The 23,206-nt window shown below is 31.1% G+C and overlaps 1 protein-coding gene and 1 long non-coding RNA gene across 5 annotated transcripts in view; one reads left to right on the top strand and one right to left on the bottom strand.

Moving 5' to 3' along the window:
- Positions 1-1,383: 1,383 nt before the first annotated feature.
- Positions 1,384-2,802, bottom strand: LOC131805121 (uncharacterized). The gene is made up of 3 exons (XR_009343520.1): positions 2,144-2,802; positions 1,942-2,053; positions 1,384-1,870 (listed from the first exon to the last, which is right to left on the bottom strand). It is a non-coding gene; the product is annotated as an uncharacterized LOC131805121 (long non-coding RNA).
- A 4,814-nt stretch (positions 2,803-7,616) lies between these two features.
- LOC101901699 (unextended protein) overlaps positions 7,617-23,206 on the top strand; it is a 74,402-nt gene continuing 58,812 nt past the window's right edge. The window contains exons 1-2 of one of the 4 annotated variants that reach the window (XM_059128134.1): positions 7,617-7,707; positions 7,973-8,554. In XM_059128134.1, coding sequence (XP_058984117.1) covers positions 8,001-8,554 — 554 coding nt within the window. In that variant the 5' untranslated portion in view covers positions 7,617-7,707; positions 7,973-8,000. Of the gene's footprint in view, positions 7,873-7,972; positions 8,555-23,206 lie in introns of all 4 variants that reach the window. The other 3 variants (XM_059128133.1, XM_059128130.1, XM_059128132.1) reach the window with 3 other exon arrangements.

Raw genomic sequence — 23,206 nt, 5'->3', positions numbered from 1 at the left:
TTAAACAGGTAAGTAGAATGAAATCATTGAAAACCCCTAAAACACCTAAAAACAAATCCCAAAACACCTTCAATCTGGCCGAACAATTATATGGGAGCTGTATTAAAATGTGAATCTATATAACCCTTTTTCAATAACAAATTCAAATTCAACGGACCTGAAATGCATCTGAACAAAATTTTATTAACCTACTTCATTTAGTTCGGAATCTGTATAACCCATTTTCAATAACAAATTCAAATTCAACGGACCTAAAATGCATCTGAACAGAATTTTATTAACCTACTTCATTTAGTTCGGAAGTTATAGTGATTTCCCAGAAGGATCGACAGGCTAAATCGACTTTTATGGGACGCTTATCAACAATATACATACTTTGTGGGGCTAAAAATGCTTATTTCGAGGAGTTACTTACCATGTGTGGTGGAGGATACAAATTAAATAATATGAAAAGAAAGGTATGCCCTTGGCATAATTATAGAAGGTAGAACAAAGCTACCCCCTATTATGTCAAAACATATACACAGTTTGTATATATGTGTGTATTGTTTTGAATGAAAAGAAAAATAATTTCAAATTATTTCAAATTTAGGGACAATATAAATGCATATTTTTCACGTTAACGCATAAAAAATGTATAATTTTGGCATAAAACAATTTTGTCCTACTATCTTGGATTCAATTTTTTTGAGAAAACCCAATATTCCATTCAAGTTTTTGCATAATATTTTTCTGAAAAAAAAGTTATTGATAAACAAAACCAATTGTTGCATGTTTAAGTCTATTTGACATAATAAGACACCAGCACAGAGTTACGTTTTTCTAGTTTCCTTGAAGTTAGCAACCCTTCTTATTGAGCCATGGGTATGCCTTTAATTAAATATAAATTGTAAACAATATATATGATGATAATTTGTCTGCGTGTTTTCGCAGAAAACAAAAATAAACTCGTAAACACTGGTCATCAGCTGGAGTAGAGATTCTTCTTGAACTTTTGGCAAATGATATGGTTAATCTTCAAGGAGCCAGAAAAATAATAGATGGAATCGCTCAAAGTCCATCCGGAAACTTTCTCAAAAAAAAAAAAAAATAAATAAATAAATAATGTGAATCTAGGGATATCCATGTCTCACTTAAAATACAAATACATATTTACATACGTAGACAAATTCATGACACAACCCTGCAGCGAGTATCTTTAGTAAAATTGTAGTGTTTTGCTGGTGACGTTGTCACCAGTACTAATGCAAAAGTGTACCCAAACCAATGTAATTTCCTATTTTCGACTCTTTTTTGATCCGGTTGCGCGATTAAAAAGCTGGAATATGAGCGCATTTTCTGCTCATAAAAGACTCAGTTGTCGGGAGAAAAACGTGACCTCCCGCGACTCTTCTAAATAAATCACATATGAGCCTTCATCTAGATTAGTTAAGAGTCTTTTTCGACCATTTTCTGATCGTTCTACGAGTCTTTTTCGAGTAGTTTTCTAATAATTTGTTGCGCTAAAACGCTTAATTTGTGAATCTTTTTCGAGTCTTTTTTAATTCATTTTTTGGATGTTCCGTAAAAAAGAATTTAATTATATATGTTCATATAATAATTTATTTAAAATAAAAATAATTCAGCTTTTATGATTATAATTTGTACCGTAATATCAATAAATGCGATTGTAAAAAATATAGTAAAAAATTAAATAAGAAAATAAAAAAAAAAATGTAAGAAAATGAAATAAAAAAATGAAAAATAAAAAATCAGGAACTGCAATTGGGCAGTCTTCTATTTGTAACGCGGTCTCTAGCGTGAATAAAATGTTTTTGTAGGATTGTGTTCATATCCTTGTCGTTGCTTGAGTATTTGAGATGACACATATCTGAAATAATATATGTACAAGTCTGTCCATTTTACTAAGTATTTATATAAGTGTTTAAAAGACAAACTAACTTTTGATTACTGTAAATAAATAACACTTTTCTCCACTCAGTTGTACCCTGTCCCCTTCCAGCTGTATTGGCAGGCTAATTTATCTGTTAAAACCTTTCGCAATAAACTCTTTCTGGAAATAGATTATCAAAAAAATATATAAGTATTATTAGTTTATAAAGTAGTGAATTAATCAATCAAATACCCAATTTTCTATACTTACAAATCATGTTATGTATCATTTTGCTTCACCAATTCACGTTTCTGGACATTTTCTTCATTTTTCTCATATTCAGTTTTACTTCTTTTTTCCAAAATTAAATTTTCTGCCTCTCTTTTGCCATTGTTTTTATTTGAGACTTTTCTATTTTTGTAATTTAACTTGCTGACATTTTTTTTTTTATAAAAATTAATAAATAAACAAAGAGATAAAGGTACACTTTTTCATATTTTTTTTACTTTTCAATATTATACACTTTTGCTGTTGACGCCTCCATGCACTTTTTATAAATGAACAGTAATTCAACTTTTTAATAGTCAGTCAAGAAACAAAATGACCCTTGCATAACAAAAAAAGCAGCATTTATGCACTTATCTGTGCAAAATGTGATCAAAAAATACATAATTCTGATCACTTTTCAAACAGCTGCAAGATCTTTTTAAGACTAATCATTTTTCAATCTTTAGATGATTGCAATACAATAATAAATAACGGAAAAATTGTCACATTTTGCACATCTCAATGACTGATTTGCGATTCCCCTACATTTTGTTGTTGTATATTAAATTTATCTCTTTCCACTCATTAGAGAGAGTCATTTTCGAGTCGCTTTTCGATCATACAAGTCAGTTAATCATTTTTGGTCGCCAAAAGGATTCGAAGAAGACTCACCAAAGTGATTTTTTCAAAAACAATCTTCCAAATGCTAGCTGGGTATATTGACTAAGTAGTTCTTTTGGAACTATATGGTAACATTTGCACAAAAAAGTCACCAGAAATAAATATTAAAATTTAAGAGATTTAAAGAAAATAGTAAATATTTTTATGCGAATAATTGTTAATCTAAAAATGTAAACCTCTTGTGAGGAAGGTCACAGAAGGAATGAACTGATAAATGTGAACTGATAAATGATAAACATATTGCAATGTGTAAAATTTGGAGAGGATTTAATGTTTATTTCACAATTTATTAGCGTTTGGTTATTCAAAATTTTGACGAATCTGTGAGAGATTTACCACAATAAGTGAAACCATATCTACCATCTTCACACTACATCTTGTGCTAGAAGAAATATTGGGATGTGTAAGGTTTGAAGAGAATTGAAGAATGCTTATTTCGTATTTTATGAAAGTCGTATTTATTCAAAATGCTGACCCGTTGTGTGGGAGGTACAAAAATAAGTGGTCCGACACATTCCTTGTGTTGTGTGTTGATAGAAATATTGGAATGTGCTGAATGTGAAAATAATCGAGTGTTTATTTTGAATTTGATGAAGTTAATGTTGTCCCTTTGTGGGGAGGTACTTGATAGAGTTGTCTATTTTCGGACCTGACCGAGAACTGATCATAATATCAGGATTTATCGTGCACACCAGCCAGCAGACAGACGGACCCTAGATCGACTTAAAATGTCCTGAAACGGATTTGGTCCAAAGAGACCCACGCAAAGACATAGAAGTATAAAGATAGTACAAGACAGAGTCAAAATATGGCAATCCCGTGAAAATACCTCTGTTGCTACGATATCATAACAACAGTGTTACAAATGTTAACTGATTAAACCGCTAAGGCTATATGCGAATTTTTGGAAAGGTGTATGGAATAGAATTTTGAAACCAAAACTTTGTATTTTTCAAATTTTTATTTATTATTCCATTCTGTAATTGTGTTTTTTATATTAACATGCCTCTGTCATGAGCTGATACTTTATATATTGTGACATATACCCATGGTAGAAGAATATAGGTAGAAGCGTCGACACAGCTGCTGGGACAATGAACTGTCAAACTAATTTTAGAATTGAAAATGTTGAATGATAAATTATTTAAATTTGTAAAAATTGTTGAAAACCCCGAATTATAATAGCCTCCGAATGACGTAGTATAAGGAAACATATAAAAATCTACTAATATTTGAAAAAAAAAAAAACATTTAAATTTTTGACATATTAATGCTCTCAAGCGTTGATGCATCTACCTGTATTCTTCTGCCATGCACATACCTTTTGCTCAAAATGCATTTTGTCTTGTCTTTACCATGGTACATTAAAAAGGTAAGGTAGAGCTCCCAGCTGATTATAATTTTCTTCTAAGTGTGCCCGACTTCTGCCAATTTTGTGTATGTATTTGTTGTTTTGAAAAATAAAAACAATCAGGGCTGTCACAGAAATCATGTCTGTTTTGCTTATTGTCGTTTTTGTAAACCAATGTTGGTTTCATTTGGTGTCATGAAACCAAGTTGGTTTTGTCAATTTCAAATGTAAATAAAACCAATGGTCGAAACAGCTTTTGTTGCTTACATGTGTTGTTTGTTTATTTGTCATTGAAATATCAGTAAAAGTAAAGTAAATAAAAAAGGAATAAGTCGCTATAAATAAAGTAAGATGGCATCAGCAGTGGTAGTTTTTGTGTTGTTGGACGAAGAACGCTCAGAAAAGGTGACGAGAAAAGCTTTTAGAGATTTTAGCAACCCACTGGAATTGCCGGAGACAGCGTAAGTAAATTTTTTTATTGCGAACTTACTCATAAAGCTGCATTGCAGATTTATGGTTTATGGTCCTTTAAAAAATCTTTACAAAATCCTTAAAATATCCACGTTAATGGACCTTTAAATATCTTTTAAAAAATCTTTAAAAAATCAACGTTTATAGTCCTTAAAAAAAACTTTAAAAAATCCTTAGAAAATCCACATTAATGGACCTTTAAATATCCTTTAAAAAATCTTTAAAAAATCCACGTTTATAGTCCTTAAGAAAAACTTTAAAAAATCCTTAAAAAATCCACGTTTATGGTCCTTTAAATATCCTTTAAAAAATCTTTAAAAAATCCACGTTTATGGTCCTTTAAAAATCCTTTAAAAAATCTTTAAAAAATCCACGTTTATGGTCCTTTAAAAATCCTTTAAAAATCTTTAAAAAATCCACGTTTATAGTCCTTTAAAAAATCTTTAAAAAATCCTTAAAAAATCCTTTAAGTATCCTTTAAAAAATCTTTAAAAAATCCTTAAAAAATCCACGTTTATGGTCCTTTAAGTATCCTTTAAAAAATCTTTAAAAAATCCTTAAAAAATCCACGTTTATGGTCCTTTAAGTATCCTTTAAAAAATCCTTAAAAAATCCACGTTTATGGTCCTTTAAATATCCTTTAAAACCACTTGAAAACATCCTTAAAAAATCCACGTTTATGGTCCTTTAAATATCCTTTAAAACCACTTGAAAACATCCTTAAAAAATCCACGTTTATAGTCCCTTAAAAATTCTTTAAAAAATCCACCTTAATAGTCCCTTAAAAATTCTTTAAAAAACCCACGTTAATAGTCCCTTAAAAATTCTTTAAAAAACCCACGTTAATAGTCCCTTAAAAATTCTTTAAAAAATCCACGTTAATAGTCCTTTTAAAATTCTTTAAAAAATCCACGTTAATAGTCCTTTAAAAAATCTTTAAAAAATCCACGTTTATGGTCCTTTAAAAATTCTTTATAAAATCCACGTTTATGGTCCTTTAAATATCCTTTAAAATTCTTTAAAAAATCAACATTTTTAGTCCTTTGAATATCCTTTAAAAATTGTTTAAAAAATCCAAAGCAAATGAAAAGTGACAGCTCTAAGCAACTTGGTTTATTTCCAATAACAAAACCAATAACATTTGCTTCTATGACAACCAAAACCGACAAAATTCTAATTCGAAAATAAAACCGATAACATTGATTTTCATGACACCAAAGTATTATTTCTTGTCGTTTTTAAAACCAATAGTGACAAAATTGGTTTCTATGACAGCCCTGAATATATTTTCAAAATTAATGATTGGAAGAGAGACGAGATTTGCCATGGAATTGAAAGATTAAACACTTAGGATCATATTTTTGAGAGAACATCCAGGCATTTCATTCATCTTTCGCACTATTTGACTCATTTTAGAAATGAACAAAAAATATTAAATAAATGAAAACAGCTTGTTGCATGTAATTTTGAATAATTCTGACAAGAAGCGGGCATAGCCTCAGGACTGTATTTCTGCAGTTTTACGAAGCTGTTCTACCTCCTTATTGTACCATGGTCTTTACCATTTTAGGTCTTTGACCCAGGGTCAAAAACTATTTTTTCAATGAGGAACGTTTTGGTCGTATCAAATGATGTATACCCTTTGTAGGGTATAAGCAAAGACATAGAAGTAGAAAAATGGGACAAGGCAGAGTGAAGATGTGGCAACCCTGTGAAAATACCTCTGTTGTTATGATATCGTAACAACATAGTTAGCAATGTTAAGCGATTTAAACCGCTTAGGCAATATGCAATTAATTGGAAAAGTCTATGGAATAGAATTTTGAAACCAAATTTTTGGAGTTTTAAAGTTTTGTTTGTCATTTTTTTCTATAAATGTGTTTTTTTATATTAACATGGTCCTGTCTTGAGCTGTTATCTAGACAGTATAGACACAAACCATTTGCTCAGAATGCATTTTGTCTAGTCTTTACCATTTTAGGTCTTTGGTGTAAGAACTTAAAATTTTATTTGTCGTCAAGGTCACCAATGTGAATAAACACTTATTTTTCAACGTCGATTGTGTTTGATACAACATTTTTGAATTCTTTTTTGGTTGCTGTGCGGCATTTAAGGTGTATGTACATAAAAAGCTTAAAATCATGGCATGGCATATTAATGTCAATTTATAATGGAAAACGACGGCAGGATTTTAGTGCGGCTCTGTAATCCCTTTATGAAATGTCACAAAATATGCCTAGCCCTTTATATCCTCCTAAGGCATGGTAGAAAAATACATGTAGTCCATCGACACAGCTGCTGGGACGATGAACTGTCAAATCGGTTTTGCGATTGAAAATGTTAAATGAAAAAATATTGAAAATTGTATAATTTGTTGAAAAATGTATATTATAACTAACTCTGATTTGCGTCGTATAAGAAATCATAAAAAATCTACTTATTTTTGAAAAAACGTTTTACAAATTTTGACATATCAATGTTCCCAAGCGTTGATGCATCTACCTGTTCCCTTTTACCATGTCCTAAGGATTTGTCACACGATTAACCACTGGATTTAATAAGCCCAGTGGGCATGATAGAAGAATATAGGTAGACGCATCGATACAGCTGTTGGGACAATGAACTGTCAAACCAATTTTGGAATTGAAAATGTTGAAAGAAATATTATTTAAATTTGTAAAAATTATTAAAATACTCAAATTATAATAACCTCCGAATAACGTCGTATAAGAAAACATTTCAAAATCTACTCATATTTGAAAAAAAAACATTTAACATTTTTTGACATTGATGCATCTACCTGTATTTTTCTGCCATGCCAGTGGGTTAATCTTCAATAGTATAAATGAGTTTTACATGTTCCTTGGTATTTGGCCAGCATCTGGCAACACATTGCCAGCATCTGGCAACATTGCAAACTTGGCTATCAATTCAATTACTCTTCTTTTTTTCTGTCTGTTATTAATGCATGTTGGATTCCCAAAATTCAGCACTTGTCAATTGCTAATATTTTGATATTTTTCTTGTAGTTTTAGTAGCCACCGAGTTTGCATCTAATCGGAAGGTTGAGTGGGCTTTGATTTGTATTTGCATTGCGAGATAAAAGAAAGGTGAAGCTGGGAGAACATTTTTTTTCTGCCAAAATAAAACAAAATTCAAAGGAAACTTTTAACAGACAACCGTGAACCCGTGCAAGAAATTTGAGGTGGATAGTGCCGTGTGTCTTATTGTGTGTTTTTGCTTCACGTCTCTTATTTTTTTTGTCGTACAATAGAATTAAAGAATAAAGTGATAATCTAATTTATTTTCTTTTATGATTTCTCTTCAAGTGAATAAATTGTGTCAATTTTTTATACAATGAAAATGGAAAAAGTTAAACGTTTGCCCTGTTCTGAGAATTGCCAAAGACGGACTAGAAATTCTAACGAGAAATATAAAACTAATAGTAAATCGATAATGCTTAAACATAATCGAAATGTGAAATCCATTGAAAATGAAAAATCAATGGGATGTCCCCGTTTTGGTGGTATCCAAATTAACGCCCCCTCACCCACCAATTTAACCATCTCACCAGGGATATCAACAAAAAACCCGGTCAATATTGTTATTTCCACGTTCTCTTCTGAATTGTCGTCAAAGAATTTTTTGCGTCGTCTTTGTTTTTCACCTCTACTTGTGTACGCATTGATTTTCTTAGTCTTTACGAGCACTTTTAGTTTTGGAAGTTGTTCCGTTAGTAGCGCTGGTGATTCATTAATAAATCAAGCTCACACAAGTGTGGAGGATCCAACAACAACCACATCATCAACAAAAATTCTAAATGCATTGAACAACAAAAACATCAACAACAATCCGAAGCTGAATGATACTCACAATTTACTGTTGCCCAAATCAGCTGAATCACAAATCAGGTAAATCTTTTATTCCAATAAGAATATTTTGGCTTAAATTGACTTAATTGGGGATCCCAGGCATTAAGTTCGTCCATAGGTTGTTTGTTTTGATGATACTCAGTCTAAACGTCTATTTAGAAAAATATTTAAATGTTTCTTTTGAAATTTGGAGCAGGCATACGTACCACTTCATGAAATGGTGAAAGGCAAGTGTTTCCCAGACCTAAAAATGCCTTATTATATAAATAAAAAATAATTTATGAACATTTTAAATACCAAACAATGTGAACTATGTTATATTATTTATTTTAACACTGGGTCAACGTCATACACATCTAATACATCATTCTATTTAATGTTAAAAATTATGTTTAGGGTCCGTTTACGATATGATATGAATATGAAAGTATTGTTATTCTGTAAAATAGCAGCGAATAAAAATATTTAAATAGATATTTCTTGTGTTGCTGTGCATTATTTTTGTTTAAAAATACTTTTGACTGTTAATGCAAAACAAATTTTAGACTCATGCGAACATATGATATAGCCATGGTACAATGATATAAAGGTAGGGCTATGATACCATATGATTTCATTTTTTTTATTTTCTTGGCTTAATATGTCATCTATATTTGTTTATGTATGTGTTTTCTTTTCAATAACAAAAAATTTGTTCAGAAAACATTCAAAATCGGGTGTTTTCAAAATGTTTATTACAACGTATGCATCGACAAAATCTAGAGTTTTTGTAGCGAAATAATCCTTTAGAGATATATAGTACATGATTTTGAAAAGAAGTGTTGACCTTTCATTCAGTTATCGCGGTTTTCAATTATTTATTCAAAATAAATGCAACAAGTTGTTTGATTTTTTATTGTTTTGATACTAATTCTGACATTACAAGCCAAACAGGTAGACCTCTATACTTGCAATTTTTTCAAAATTGACCTACCTTCTCTTCATTGTACCATGGATATAGCTACAATTTTTATATTAAATTTTCATTGACAACGTGAATGGACATTTCTTTTTTTACTTCTCGAAATGGTAAAAGCATAAACAAAAAAAGGTGTAGACTAAAAAGTTGTCTCATGTGTTATCTTCGAAAAAAGTGCTTCAATAGATGTCGGTCATGCTGTGAAAGAGCTTAAGTCTGGTCACTCTATTCTCTCAAAATACAAAATATTTAATATTTTTATGATTTCCTATCATGTATCAATTGAAAATAAAAAGATAAAAAAAAAAAATATTGAAATATACAACTTAAATAGCAGAAAAATCAAAAAATTGTTTTCGAATTCGAGTGACTTCACTAGCCTTGAGTGACTTTACTGTCCCAATGATCAAACATTGTGACATCTGCCGGAAGGGGTAAAATTTAAAACTTTTTAGTACATACCTTTATATGTCTATGGTAGAAGATTATTGCACATAAAAGAGCAAAGCTAAAGTAAAGGATTGCAAAAACTGTGTGGATATTAGACGAAGTAAAATTATTATCTTGCATTTACAGACAATATGGCCTGATAACATTATAGGTCTTCTTTATTTTTTATATATAACAAGTAAAAAATCTGTAAGTTCGGCCGGACCGAACTATGAATACCCTTAAAATTCTGTTAAAGTCTTAAAAATACCGAATGCAGACATAACATACATTTGAGTAAAATTTTATCAATCTACTTCAATTCGTTCGGAAGCTAGAATGATTTCCACAGACGGATAGACGGACGGACATCGCTAAATCGACATAGAAAGCTGATCAAGAATATATATATACTTCTTGGGGTCTAACATGTATATTTCGAGGTGTTATAAACGGAATGACAAAATTAATATACGCTCCATATCATGGTGGAGTATATAAAAATCAATTGTTGTTCGTTGGTAATTGCATCAGTTGAGAACGGCTGGGCCGATTTGCATAATTTTTTGTACAAACTTTCGCCTGAAATCCTTATATTTTGCAAAATAGTGAATTAATCGGCTTGGAACAGTTTAGAACAGCTGAAACGATTGGATAATTTTTTTAAATGTTCGTCCCAACCCGGATTATGCAAAGCATAAAACCCATTTTTTCGATTTACCTAAGATCCTAATATTTTCCAAAATAATGAAGATGTCTGTTCCACAGTAAGAATACAACGTATTCTTCACTCTCCTTCCAACCCTATGTATCTTTTTGGGCTCAGAGGAACTATATGTCTATATGTTTTATATTTAAAAAAGTATTGTAACACATCAATTCAGAAAGGCTGGTCCGATTTTACTCAAATTTTCTTTTGGTTATTTATAATTTCAGTGAAAACGTTAAGAATACCTCTAGAAAAATCGCGGAACTAAAAAATTGAATGTTCTATTTTAATATAGAATTTTGTTTAGAATGCGTTTCGAGAATCGAGAAAATTTGCATATATTCTATACATGCCATCATGGCAGCCATACCAACATTTTTCAATTTTGGGTTAAAAATAGTTTTCAAAGCATCAAAACATATAAAATCTCAACGTACTTTTAACTTGTGGCTATGTCTAATGGGGTACCAATAGTAAACAGTTATTGTCGGTATTGATTTCACAATACTGAAAACTTTTAATTTCAAATTACAGTTCATTTGCCAGAAATTTTTAAAAAAGGACGAATGTTTAATGGTATTATTATATTATATTATCTATATACTTAAAATCAATTGTTGTTCGTTGGTAATGGAATCAGTTGAAAACGGCTAAACCGATTTGCATATTTTTTTGTACAAACGTTCATCATATCCCAAGTTAGGTTTTTAAAGAAAAAATATTGACAACGCCTACTTTTACGTCCATTATCTTGATTTATCTAAAATCTTTTTATTTGCCAGATAATGAAGACATCGGTTTGAAAATTATTACACGAGATACTGTTGACTTTTCCTCCAACCCTAGGGATTTACTTGGGGGCTGAGGAACTGACCACGCATACTTCTAATCTATCTATATATTAAATAAAGTTGTGTTAGTTGCTACGCTTATAACTCAAGAACCGCTGATCTGATTTTAACGATTCAAACAAAATCGGAATTGTCTCTTGGAAGAAATAGATAAAATCCAAAAAAATCGCGTAAAAATGTGAAATTTGAAAATGTTCATTTTGACTGTTGAGGTGTACAATAGTAATGTTTTATTTTGCATGATTTTTTCCATTTTGACTTACTATTTTGAAATGTACATTTGTAGTGTTTTTTTTCTTTTGAATTGAATTCTAATATGATGTGTAGTTTTTTTTGGGTAGTATAAAGCGACGACAATTATGGAGTTACGGACCTAAATAGATGATATCAAAATAATTTAACGTGGTCAAACCAAAGTTAAAAGATAACTCCTTTTTTCAAAACTGCTAAAAAATCAAAAAAGAGCCTATTGCATTGCAAAATCTCTAAAATCGGGAAAAAATAGAGAACATTTTTTTCAATGGAATCAAATTTCAAAATAATAGTAAGGACCAAACTTCGTAAGGACCTTTAAACATTCGCTGTAAAAAACCAGCGAACAAGTTGAAGATTTTTTTTCAATTTGTTTATTAGTTACTATGCTTATAACTCAAGATCGTTTTGACGGATTTTCACAATTCATACAACTTCGGAATGGAATCTTGGGGGAAAAAATTGCGTAAAATACGCCAATAAAAATATAAAAGAAAAAATCCTTTTGGCGTGAATTTTTTTCAATTTAAAAACTATATAGAAGTGTACATTTTTTATTGTTTTGATCTCTGAATGAATAATATCAAAAATAAAATTGTACGCAATACGATGTTAAATAGCGACCTTTCATGTCTGAAATTGGCAGTTAGCTTTCAAATGCAGGATCTACATCGTGCTTCAGCTCGAAGATGCGAACACATTTAAACAACAAAAAAAAAAAAAAACCGGCAAAAAGTTATGGGGCTCATATATATATATATATATATATATATATATATATATATATATATATACATATATATATATATATATATATATATATATATATATATATATATATATATATATATATATATATATATATATATATATATATATATATATATATATATATTCATAATCAGCATAAAATTCTAAGTCGATATTCAAACCGTCTTTCTGGTATATAAAGTTTAAAGTGAAACACGCTTGAATTCATATACTTTTATATAAAAATGTTTCCTTTACCCTAAGGTGGATGATAAAAATAGTTCTGCCCGGCCGAACTTAATTTTTTTACTTGTTTTTAAAATAATATGTAGTATTTGTCATTGAAATTGCACGTTGGAGACCCCATAATGTCCATAACTTTTATCATAGAATAATTTAAATTTAAAGGCGATTAAACAAATGTCCGGTTCCTTAAATCATATGATGGTTATACAAAACGTGATCCCAAATTACCAACATTTGCCGAAATTAGTATGAAAATATGGTTAAAATGTAAGATATACTTGAAATCGGGTTATATCCTTATGGGGTTATGACCCATATCATAAACTGCAAAAGCAATTTAAGGTATCGTGAAAGTTTAGGAAGAATTTCTGAAAGAATAGAAATCTTTTTCTTTCTTCTTTTTTGGGCTCTTTATATTCGGTATTTCGCTGATTGCAGTCCCAATGAATTTTGCATATTGAGTTCTCATCGGACGGATTATTGTCATGTAAAAGAAGTAGGTAAGTCCCCGTTTTGAAATGAGCCCCATAACGTTTTGCCGTTTTTTTAATGTGTTCGCATCTTCGAGCTGAAGAACGATGTAGATCCTGGAGTTGAAAGCTAACTGCCAATTTCAGACATGAAAGGTCGCTATTTAACATCGTATTGCGTACTATTTTATTTTTGATATTATTCATTCAGAGATCAAAACAATAAAAAATGTATACTTCTATATAGTTTTTAAATTGAAAATATTTCACGCAAAAAGGATTTTTTCTTTTATATTTTTATTGGCGTATTTTACCCAATTTTTTCCCCAAGATTCCATTCCGAAGTTGTATGAATTGTGCAGTTTTGAAAAAAGGAATTATCTTTTAACTTTGGTTTGACCACGTTAAATTATTTTGACATCATCTATTTAGGTCCGTAACTCCATAATTGTCGTCTCTTTATACTACCCAAAAAGACTACACATCATATTAGAATTCAATTCAAAGAAAAAAAAAAAAACACTACAAATGTACATTTCAAAATAGTAAGTCAAAATGGAAAAAATCATGCAAAATAAAACATTACTATTGTACACCTCAACAGTCAAAATGAAAATTTTCAAATTTCACATTTTTACGCGATTTTTTTGGATTTTATCTATTTCTTCCAAGAGACAATTCCGATTTTGTGTGAATCGTTAAAATCAGATCAGCGGTTCTTGAGTTATAAGCGTAGCAACTAACACAACTTTATTTAATATATATACATAGATTAGAAGTATGCGTGGTCAGTTCCTCAGCCCCCAAGTAAATTCTTAGGGTTGGAGGGAAAGTCAACAGTATCTCGTGTAATAATTTTCAAACCGATGTCTTCATTATCTGGCAAATAAAAAGATTTTAGATAAATCAAGATAATGGGCGTAAAAGTAGGCGTTGTCAATATTTTTTTCTTTACAAACCTAACTCGGGGTATAATGAACGCTTGTACAAAAAATTATGCAAATCGGTTTAGCCGTTTTCAACTGATTCCATAACCAACGAACAACAATTGATTTTTATATATATAGATATAAAATAATTCGTTTCCTTGCTATTGAAACAGGAAAATTATGTAACAAAATCTCATATATATATAACATTATGTTATATAATTTGCCTGTTTCAATAGCAAGGAAACGATTATCTCAAACTATGTAATTTATATTTTTTTAAAACAATGAGTGACATATTTGTTAAATTAAATTTTCTTATAAATAGATTCCCGATGGTAGGACAAATCGCAACACGCATAGGTTATATATTTCGCCGCCAATTGTTGTCGTCAGATTTGTATGTTTTGTTATTTTGTTGAACATAATTTGTATTTTCCTCTTGCGTTTTACATCATCCACAAGTGTACAACCACAAAATATTCTATGTCGGCTGTTTGCGGAGCAAACCCAATGTTTTTGCAAAGATAAACACTGGGTTCCAACAGCCTAAAAATATTGATTTAAACGTTGGGGCAAAAATATTTCACACATTCACAAAATGATGACAAGCATATGTTATGTATAAGATTCCCACTGTTTATCGTTCAACATTAACATAGCGAGAAAATAAGGAAACATTCTCAAACATTGCCAACCCTGACCAATTTCAGCCACCCAAGAATCCTGGCACATTACTCAACGCAATTTTCTTTGCAAAACAAAATATTTGCTAGTTTGCTCACTATTTGTGAGCATTTTTTACAACTGTCTCTCTTATATTTGATTTTGGTATTTACTCTCCCTCTCTCGCTCTTTATCTTCCTGCATACTTTTTGGTAGATTTATTGTGTTAAGGTCAGTGTGACGTAGATATTGTTGGAACGCCAAATGAAATTGAGTCGTCGTAATCGACATCATCATTGTCTTCATGGTAGCTGTTTGTCTAGCAATTGGCGGCAAATGTTTTTTGTTTTTGTATAAGGGGGTGAGTTAAAAATTACAAAACTAATTATTAAGTCGTTTATTTGGCTTTGTTTATTGTATTGCTGGTCAAAATTGTGTCCACCTTCAAAAGTTACCATTATGTTGAAACAATATAAGTTAACGTAAATCGGTCATACAAAATTTTAAAATATTCTTAGACAAATAACGAGATATTCTGTTTTGGAATTCTCTTTGCAGTCTTTGGCATAAGGTTTAAGGTATGTCAAAGCGAGAAGAATTCATAAAACAAACACTGTATTCAAAGAAGGTAGTATTCCAGAGAATAAATATTATATAATCAGCAACAAGCTATTATATAGAGGTATATTAGAACGCCGCTCGATATTTTCCCTTGAAACTCTCCAAAGCATTATTATAGATTAGGCGTTGTAAGCTGTTCCTAGCTAGTTATTCAGCTTTCCCATTTCCAAGGCCAATAAACATTCAAGGGTGGTATGAATTTTATATTGGACGATCCGATGATTTTAACAATTATTTACATTGGCGGTTTCCGATTCAAAGATCCCAGTATCCCTGAATCAATTAATTCGGTTATAAAACCAGGGGAAGTAAGCAGAATTACTTTTATTTCTTGATTAATGTTATGCAATCGCTATCGCATTCAAGAAAGAATTACGGGGAAAATCCAGCAGATTATGAAAGCAGTTGTAAAAAAGAAGGCACTTGTGTTGGCATTGTTAAAATTAACATCAAAAAGTTACCAAAATAGAGATGGCAAGTTTCCCCTCATCCACATTTCTGGGAATTTTTTTTATTAAGATTCTTCGGAATCCGTACATTTTGGATATATATATTGCTTCGGCCACATTATAGATACATTTTCAAGGAATATTTTGGCCAACAAAGGGGACTTTTTTGTCCTTTTTTGAATATGGCTTAAAACTGGATCGTAGCAAGTTAATATATTATTAGCAAGTTATAGCATATTTGAAACACATTTTAGAGATAAAGCCGTACTTTGTGTGAATTTGTGGAAACATTTCCAACAAAACATCATTTTAGATAGATGGCTTCAAACAGAAAAATATTCTTCATCAAGTTTTACTAAAAGTCAACAAAGAAAAGAAATCTCTATTTCACTGTATATTAAAAAATGAATCAATGTTCCGAAAAAACTTTCCCGTTTGTTTTTTTTTTTTTTACTTATTGACGATGAGAGCCCTTTTCGAGTAAAATTAGGTCAAACACAGCTTTCCTAAAACAAGCTTCCTTTTGGTCCTTATTTACCTGTGACTTTGATCTGTGCTAAATTTTTGGGAGGACTTCGATGAGCAAAAGTAGTAGTAAAATTCGTCACATAGATAGCAGCCACATAGCATTTGAAAAGTATGTGGATTGCAGAAATTGCTGTGGTTAAAACAGTTTTAGGTAAAAACTGAATGACTTTAATACTTTAAGCCTGATCTAGTTGTACTTTGAAACCGTGTTCCCATCAAATTTTAAACATTCCTCATAGTTCCCACTGAATATGTATAGAATCTCCATGCACTCATTACATTTTGAAGCAAAAATTAAGATTTAATAACTTGTTTGTTGATGGTTTCTAGTTGCTTGTTGTTTTTCTTTCACTTGATATGCCAAACCAAAATTTTATACGTTTTTATTCGCTTTTGTTTATATATTATTGCTTCCAACGGATCATATTTCATTAGGCATAAGTAATTGGGTCTATATATGCAAATTCTTTTTCACTGCTACGCTCACTCAATCCTTTATTTCTTATTTTTTATTTAGAAATTTGCTGACAAATCAAATTCTTGTCGGCTTAACCATTTTTTTCGTTGATATGTTTGTTTTAAAAATCATGTTATTTATTTTTTGTTTGAGTTGAAAGTGGATATGAGACAACAATTGGGCACAATCACATTCTTTTAAAATTTTTTGTTGTTGACAATTTAAAAAAATACACTACTGACTCAAATATCATCTTATAACTTATCGTAAGCCAAGCGAATGTAACCCTAATATAATTTTTTGTAATATACGAAATCCATGTAAATAGATGCTAAAGCTTTATCTTATATGAATACAGGGTGAGATAAACTGCAACAAAGTCAAACGCCATAATTTTTACATTTTTTTAATATTATTGAATGAAAGCAATTTTTTCGAATTGGTCGCCTTTATCACGAATTATGGCCAATGAAACCGTCACACGCTGCCCGAATGTTGCTCCGCGGTATGTTGGCCCATTCCCGGCAAAGCACTTGCTTGAGGCGATCGACACTTTGGTATTTGTTAGTGCCAACCTTGCTTTCCAAAATACTCCAGACACAATGGTCCAAAGGATTGGTATCCCGAGATATTGGTGACCATTTTTGCGCTGGAAATGAAGCGAGGAACCTCATTTTGTAACCATTCTGGGGTGGCGCGTGCTGTGAGCGATGGTGCTGAGTCCTGTTGGAATGTCCAAGGGGTGCGGCCAAAATGTTTAATACACCCTCCAGAATATTTTCGCGATGATATTCGGCATTTATTTTGATTCCACGATCGATTTATACGAGTGGAGAGCGACCATCGGCTGTTATGGCGGCACACAACCCACACAATCACCATGGCCGGCACTTGAGTCCTGGTGGCCAGCCGAATGTCATATTTACAGCTGACCTCTTTGGCAAGTGAACACGAGCATTTTGTTTGTTTACAAACTGCTGGACAACGAATGTTTTCTCATAGAAAAAAATCAAATTTGGCAGTTCACCACTTTCGGCCACGCGAAGCAACTCTTTAGCTCTGTTGATTCTATTTTCTTTCTGTTGCGGTGTAAGTTCTTGCACTTTTTGGAATTTCAATGGCTTTACCCCGAGCTCATTTTTCAATATTTGCCGAATGGAATATTGCGAGATGTTCAGCTCACGAGCCATTGTTCGGCTACTGAGACGCGGGTTTCGATCAGGTCGCTTCTTTACTTTTCAAATCATTTCTACTGATGTTGCTGAATTCTCCCGTCCACTTTTTTGACGTCGGACACAAAAGATTTATTCACATTTAAATGATGGAGCACTCTAACGATAGCCACTTTTAGTTTTCCAGCCAAATATAAGAAATCACACTATCACGATTAAATTGCATCACGGATAACTTTTTTTTCTAGAAAATTCTCACAAAAATGCTTTTGTACGCTTGTAAACAATATAATGAGCTGTCACTGAAATAATTTTAACAGCTGTCTGACGAGTGGCTTTGAAATGACAGTAGTCTGAAGTTGGTTGCAGTTTTTTCATCTCACCCTGTATGTATGTGATGTTTTTGCCTCAAAGAGGTAAATCTACCATTTCATAACAACTTCACATAAATTCTCAATATTAACGTTCATTTTTATTTTTAGTGGTGAAGAGTACCATATTGTTGGCCTGCCCGATTTTTTCCTTTCTTTACAGGTTAAATGATCTTATAGGCCTTGTATACACAAATGAAAAAATAATGATAAAACCAAACTGTATTAAGTATCGAATAAATGCTTTCTATTCTCAAAATATCAAAAATTTTCTAGTTTAACGCGATTTTTTCTGGATAGTATCTGTATTACGTGCATGTTTAATCAATATTTACTTCAAGTTGTTTGACTTAGTCCGGATAGATAAAGATATTTTCTTTATTCTCAGCGTGAGTTTTGTTTTCGTAGTAACAACATACACATATTACGACATAAGCAAAAGGTAGTTTTTTTATTGCCCCGTATATAGACAATACTCAACAATATAGATCACAAATCAAACCAATTGACATTTCGTTATCACATCCATATATCTGTCCTTCGTTATTTTCTTTACCTATTAAGCCAAAAAATATCTGAATCAGTATTTTTTTCAAATTTAAGAACTTCTCTGATAATTCACAACTAGCGATAATCGTCTTCGTCATATGAACGTAATACAAATCACATCGAGTACTGTGATAAGTGGACAGATTATTACGGTAAAATGACGCAATTTGCAAATCAATGCTGAACGTATTTGACAAATATTGAGAGAAATCAATTGTATTGTAAATAAAAACCTATCGCTCGCGTGCTCTACAATTTGTCATTAAAAGTTCTTGTAAATCTCAACGTAAAGCAAAAAATATAATATTATTTCGAACTCGATCTTTTTAAAGATCTATTTTGACTTATCACTTGCTCCATAACATGAGACATGTGAAAAAAATTCGTATATGTACGCTTTATGTGCATATAGTATTTTTTTGTCAATGTGTGCTGTTCGTATTCAAGATGCTTTCGTCATCACGATTGTTGTGTTTTTGTTTAAAAAATGATTTTGTTTCAGAGAAATAAATTTAAAAAATGTATAAATAGCCTCTCAACGAAATGGACAAAAAGGTACAGTGGGTGAAAAAATTTTATGACAGCTGCAAAATTTCTCAATTCGATAGATACAAATTATTAATATTTCATAATTTAATAATTTACCTTATATATAGGTTTACCCCCAAACTTAGCAAATCCTAATATATGTATCAGTGGACCTAAATTTTAACGGACAGCAGGACATAGAATTTTATGATGCTGTTGCAAAGGAACTGGCAATTTAATTATGAATAAAAATGTTACAAAAAAATCAGAAGTTTTTTATGTCACTATTTTCGGCGCACATTAAGGGTTCACATTATTGGACCAGAGGAAAGCTCAGGTTTCAAAGAAAATCATTCCACATTCGTAAATGATACACCAAAAAATAGTTTTTAACAGGTCAAATATGGCGCTGGAGTCTAGTCAATATGTCTTTATTCGGCAGGCCTTGTAATGAATATATGGAAATCTATATCCTATATCTTGGTTAGTAAAAGATCGAAACTGCATGTAATCCTCAATAACCAAGGTGTTTACTTGCAGGCTTGTGATTTTGTAATGCCTAAAATGATACTTTTTAGCGTAACAAAATTCACAAAAAATCATCCAGACAACACAATTTAATTTGTACAACGGTTGTACAAATGTGTATATTGTTTATTTCTAAATTCAATAATAAAACTATATTCATTGCTAATTAATGGTACAGCCTGCGACTGAGACAAGAAAAAGAAAACACGCACACACAGTCGCGAAGACATGTACTGATTTATGCCGCATCTACAAATGACATTTCTTTTATTTCAAAAAAAAAAGTGAAATGATAGGAAAAATGTCTGCTTACAGTACTTTCAAAAATAAATTGCCCAATAAAAATCGACACACAGAGATACTTTTTACAGAAAATTGAGTGCATATACTGCCGATTTCCCTTCGTTTCGCAGATATTAGTTCTGCAATAATTTATAAGGTTTGAAGAAATTTGCAAAATACACGTAACTACCGACGATTTTAGTCAAAAAGTGTTCTATCTATCGCGAACATCAAAAACCAAACTGTAGTCAATACATTTGAGAAGTGTGACTAGTACCCTAAAAATAACATTTACATCTAAACCACTGTAATCGGCTGGTGCCCCATATGAGGCCAATTTCGTTGAAAATTGTGGTGGAAACCATGGTTCAACACAATGCTAGGGCAAGAAATAATTTTCTTATGGTAGACTTGTAATGTTAAAATAAATACACAGCTTCTTTTATGTGTATATATTGTAATGAATAATAAACCAATTAATTTTAAAAATGTTCAAAATCTGTTGAAATTCTTCGTTTTGGGATATTGTGAGAGACGTGTCAAATAAACAAAACAACTTGTTTCATTTATTATTAGAAAATTTGAACTTACAAGACTCTAGCTTCAGTGTTGTGTTTCACAAGTGTTTGAACCTATCCTGCTTTTTAATTATTGTATTACCGTTGAAACCTTCGAAAAATTTTAAGCACCGCAATATGGAGTCTACATCAGCGAATCAATATCGAAAAGGGTTATTGTAGGAGTTTATATCATATTAGAATCAGAAACGTCACATTACAAATAATTAAATTCGAATATGCGTCGGAATACTACAAAATACCTTAAATCGATAGGTAATGATATGGTACAATTACATAAGATAGAATAATGCTTTCAAATTATATAAGATAAAGAAGAAAACAAATTAAAATAAATTTTGTTCTAGAACCTGCATATTAGTACTATTTTTTCGATATTATAAAGGAAAAAAGTTTTTCGTAGTAAAATATTTGGATTCTTGCAAATTCTGGAACAGAGCAATTATTTAAAATTCAGTAGTAAATAGTGCATATTTTTAGTCTTAGGAAAAAAACAATATTTTCCTCTAATCTTCAATTTAATTTTCAATCATGTTTTGCATTTTCGACAATGTAGGAAATTTGTAGATAAAATGTGAAATAAACAAAAGCAATTATTTCATGCTTCAGATGTCTATTTGACACAATAAGACACACTACGAGCTTTGAAATTAAACTGTTTTTCTGTTCCATAGCTACCGATATATTGAGTTTATATGAAATAGTTAAGCTATAATGCAAATGTTGTTTAATTAATTATATAGTTTTCATTCATGTTTTCTGAAAATGTTGACATTTTAAATACATTTTTAAGTTTCAAATTCTAATACATACTATGGGAGAATTATTGGAAGATAAAAACAAATTACAACAAATCAACTTAAAAGAGCACACATAGAAAAGAATTATTGTGACATATAATAGTGTCTAAGTTATATCTCCAAAAATGCGAACTAAACAATAAATTGTTTTAATTTGAAAAATGTACATTTTTGTGATTTGTATTGTAAACTTAAATTTGGATGTAGTACCCATTGCAAACTCAAATACCAAATTTGAAACAAATCTGGTAAAAAGTGTGACACATTTCAGCTTATAATCTGCCAGAGACGGTAGTTCATATTACAAACTACAAATACCAAGACATACGAAGGTGTGGACCTGTACACGAAGTGTTGTGACATAGAAAGTAGTACCCATTATAAACTCAAAATACCAATTTTCAAACAATTCCAATGTGACACAAATCATCAATATACTGAATATCTGCAGGAAGAGTTATATAGGGGTTTATACCAAAACTTGAATCTATATATACAGTTTTCTGCAAGGATGTTTCCTGCATAAACATATTTCCATTATTACTCCCAATTCGGTTTGAAATTGTGACTAAAACTGCCAAAAAACCTTAAATCGTGGACCTACATAGACAGTTCTATCCAACGATGTTTCCTTCATACTGGTAACAGAAACTGTCAATTAATAGCAAATTCGGTTTGAAATTGTGGCTAAAACACATGTGGGACCTATACCAAAACGTGGACCTATGTAGCCCATTTTCAATACCAAAAGTCCTACAGATCTAACACACTTCTGAGAATTTGATCAACCTACATTTCGTTCTGAAGCTAGAGTGATACGCACAGACGAACACTAACTTTACAGCACAGTCTAACCAGCTGGCTTATTGTAATTTCACCGTGAAGACGGACCTTCAAAAATGTACGCATCTTTAAAATCGTGGGCAGGAAGAGTTAGCTACTCTTCCTCTTCTTCATGAGAATGGAAACAAAATATACTTTCGTTTGAATGTGTGTATGCCATTCACCATTATACAATAAAATATAAATTTTATATTTTAAATTTTAACACGTCATCATTTATTTTTTTTGACAAATGCTCACATTTGCTATGAATTGTACAAAGTTTTTCGTTGTTCAGAAAGTGGTTTGAATTGGTTGTTCGCGGAGGATATTTTGTGCAGCGTACGAAAATAAACTTTACCAAAGGTTTGCAATCGTTTTGTTTTGTATTTCCTTGAAGTACGAAACGAAACAAACCCGATATTAAGATAACGGGACTTGCTTTGTATTTTTTGTACTGTTTGCGTAGATGAGTGGAAACAAAAACAAAACTGAAATGTACTCTACTGGATGACGCAACATTGGAAACGAAACAGTACAAAACACATTGCAAACGCTTCCCTGTATATTAACTCATTACAAATAAAATAAAAAAAAAACTAATATTAATGTAAATGCATACATTTTTATACACTCCACCTTGAAAATAAGGGTATATTAACTTTGTCATTCCGTTTGTAACATCCCTAAATATTCATCATAATTAGCATCAAATTTGAAGTCGATTTAACGATCTGTCGGTCTGT

This window comes from Musca domestica, unplaced genomic scaffold, assembly GCF_030504385.1.
Source record: "Musca domestica strain aabys unplaced genomic scaffold, Musca_domestica.polishedcontigs.V.1.1 5, whole genome shotgun sequence".
NCBI lineage: Eukaryota > Metazoa > Arthropoda > Insecta > Diptera > Muscidae > Musca > Musca domestica.
This window is presented reverse-complemented; position numbering and strand designations above follow the sequence as displayed.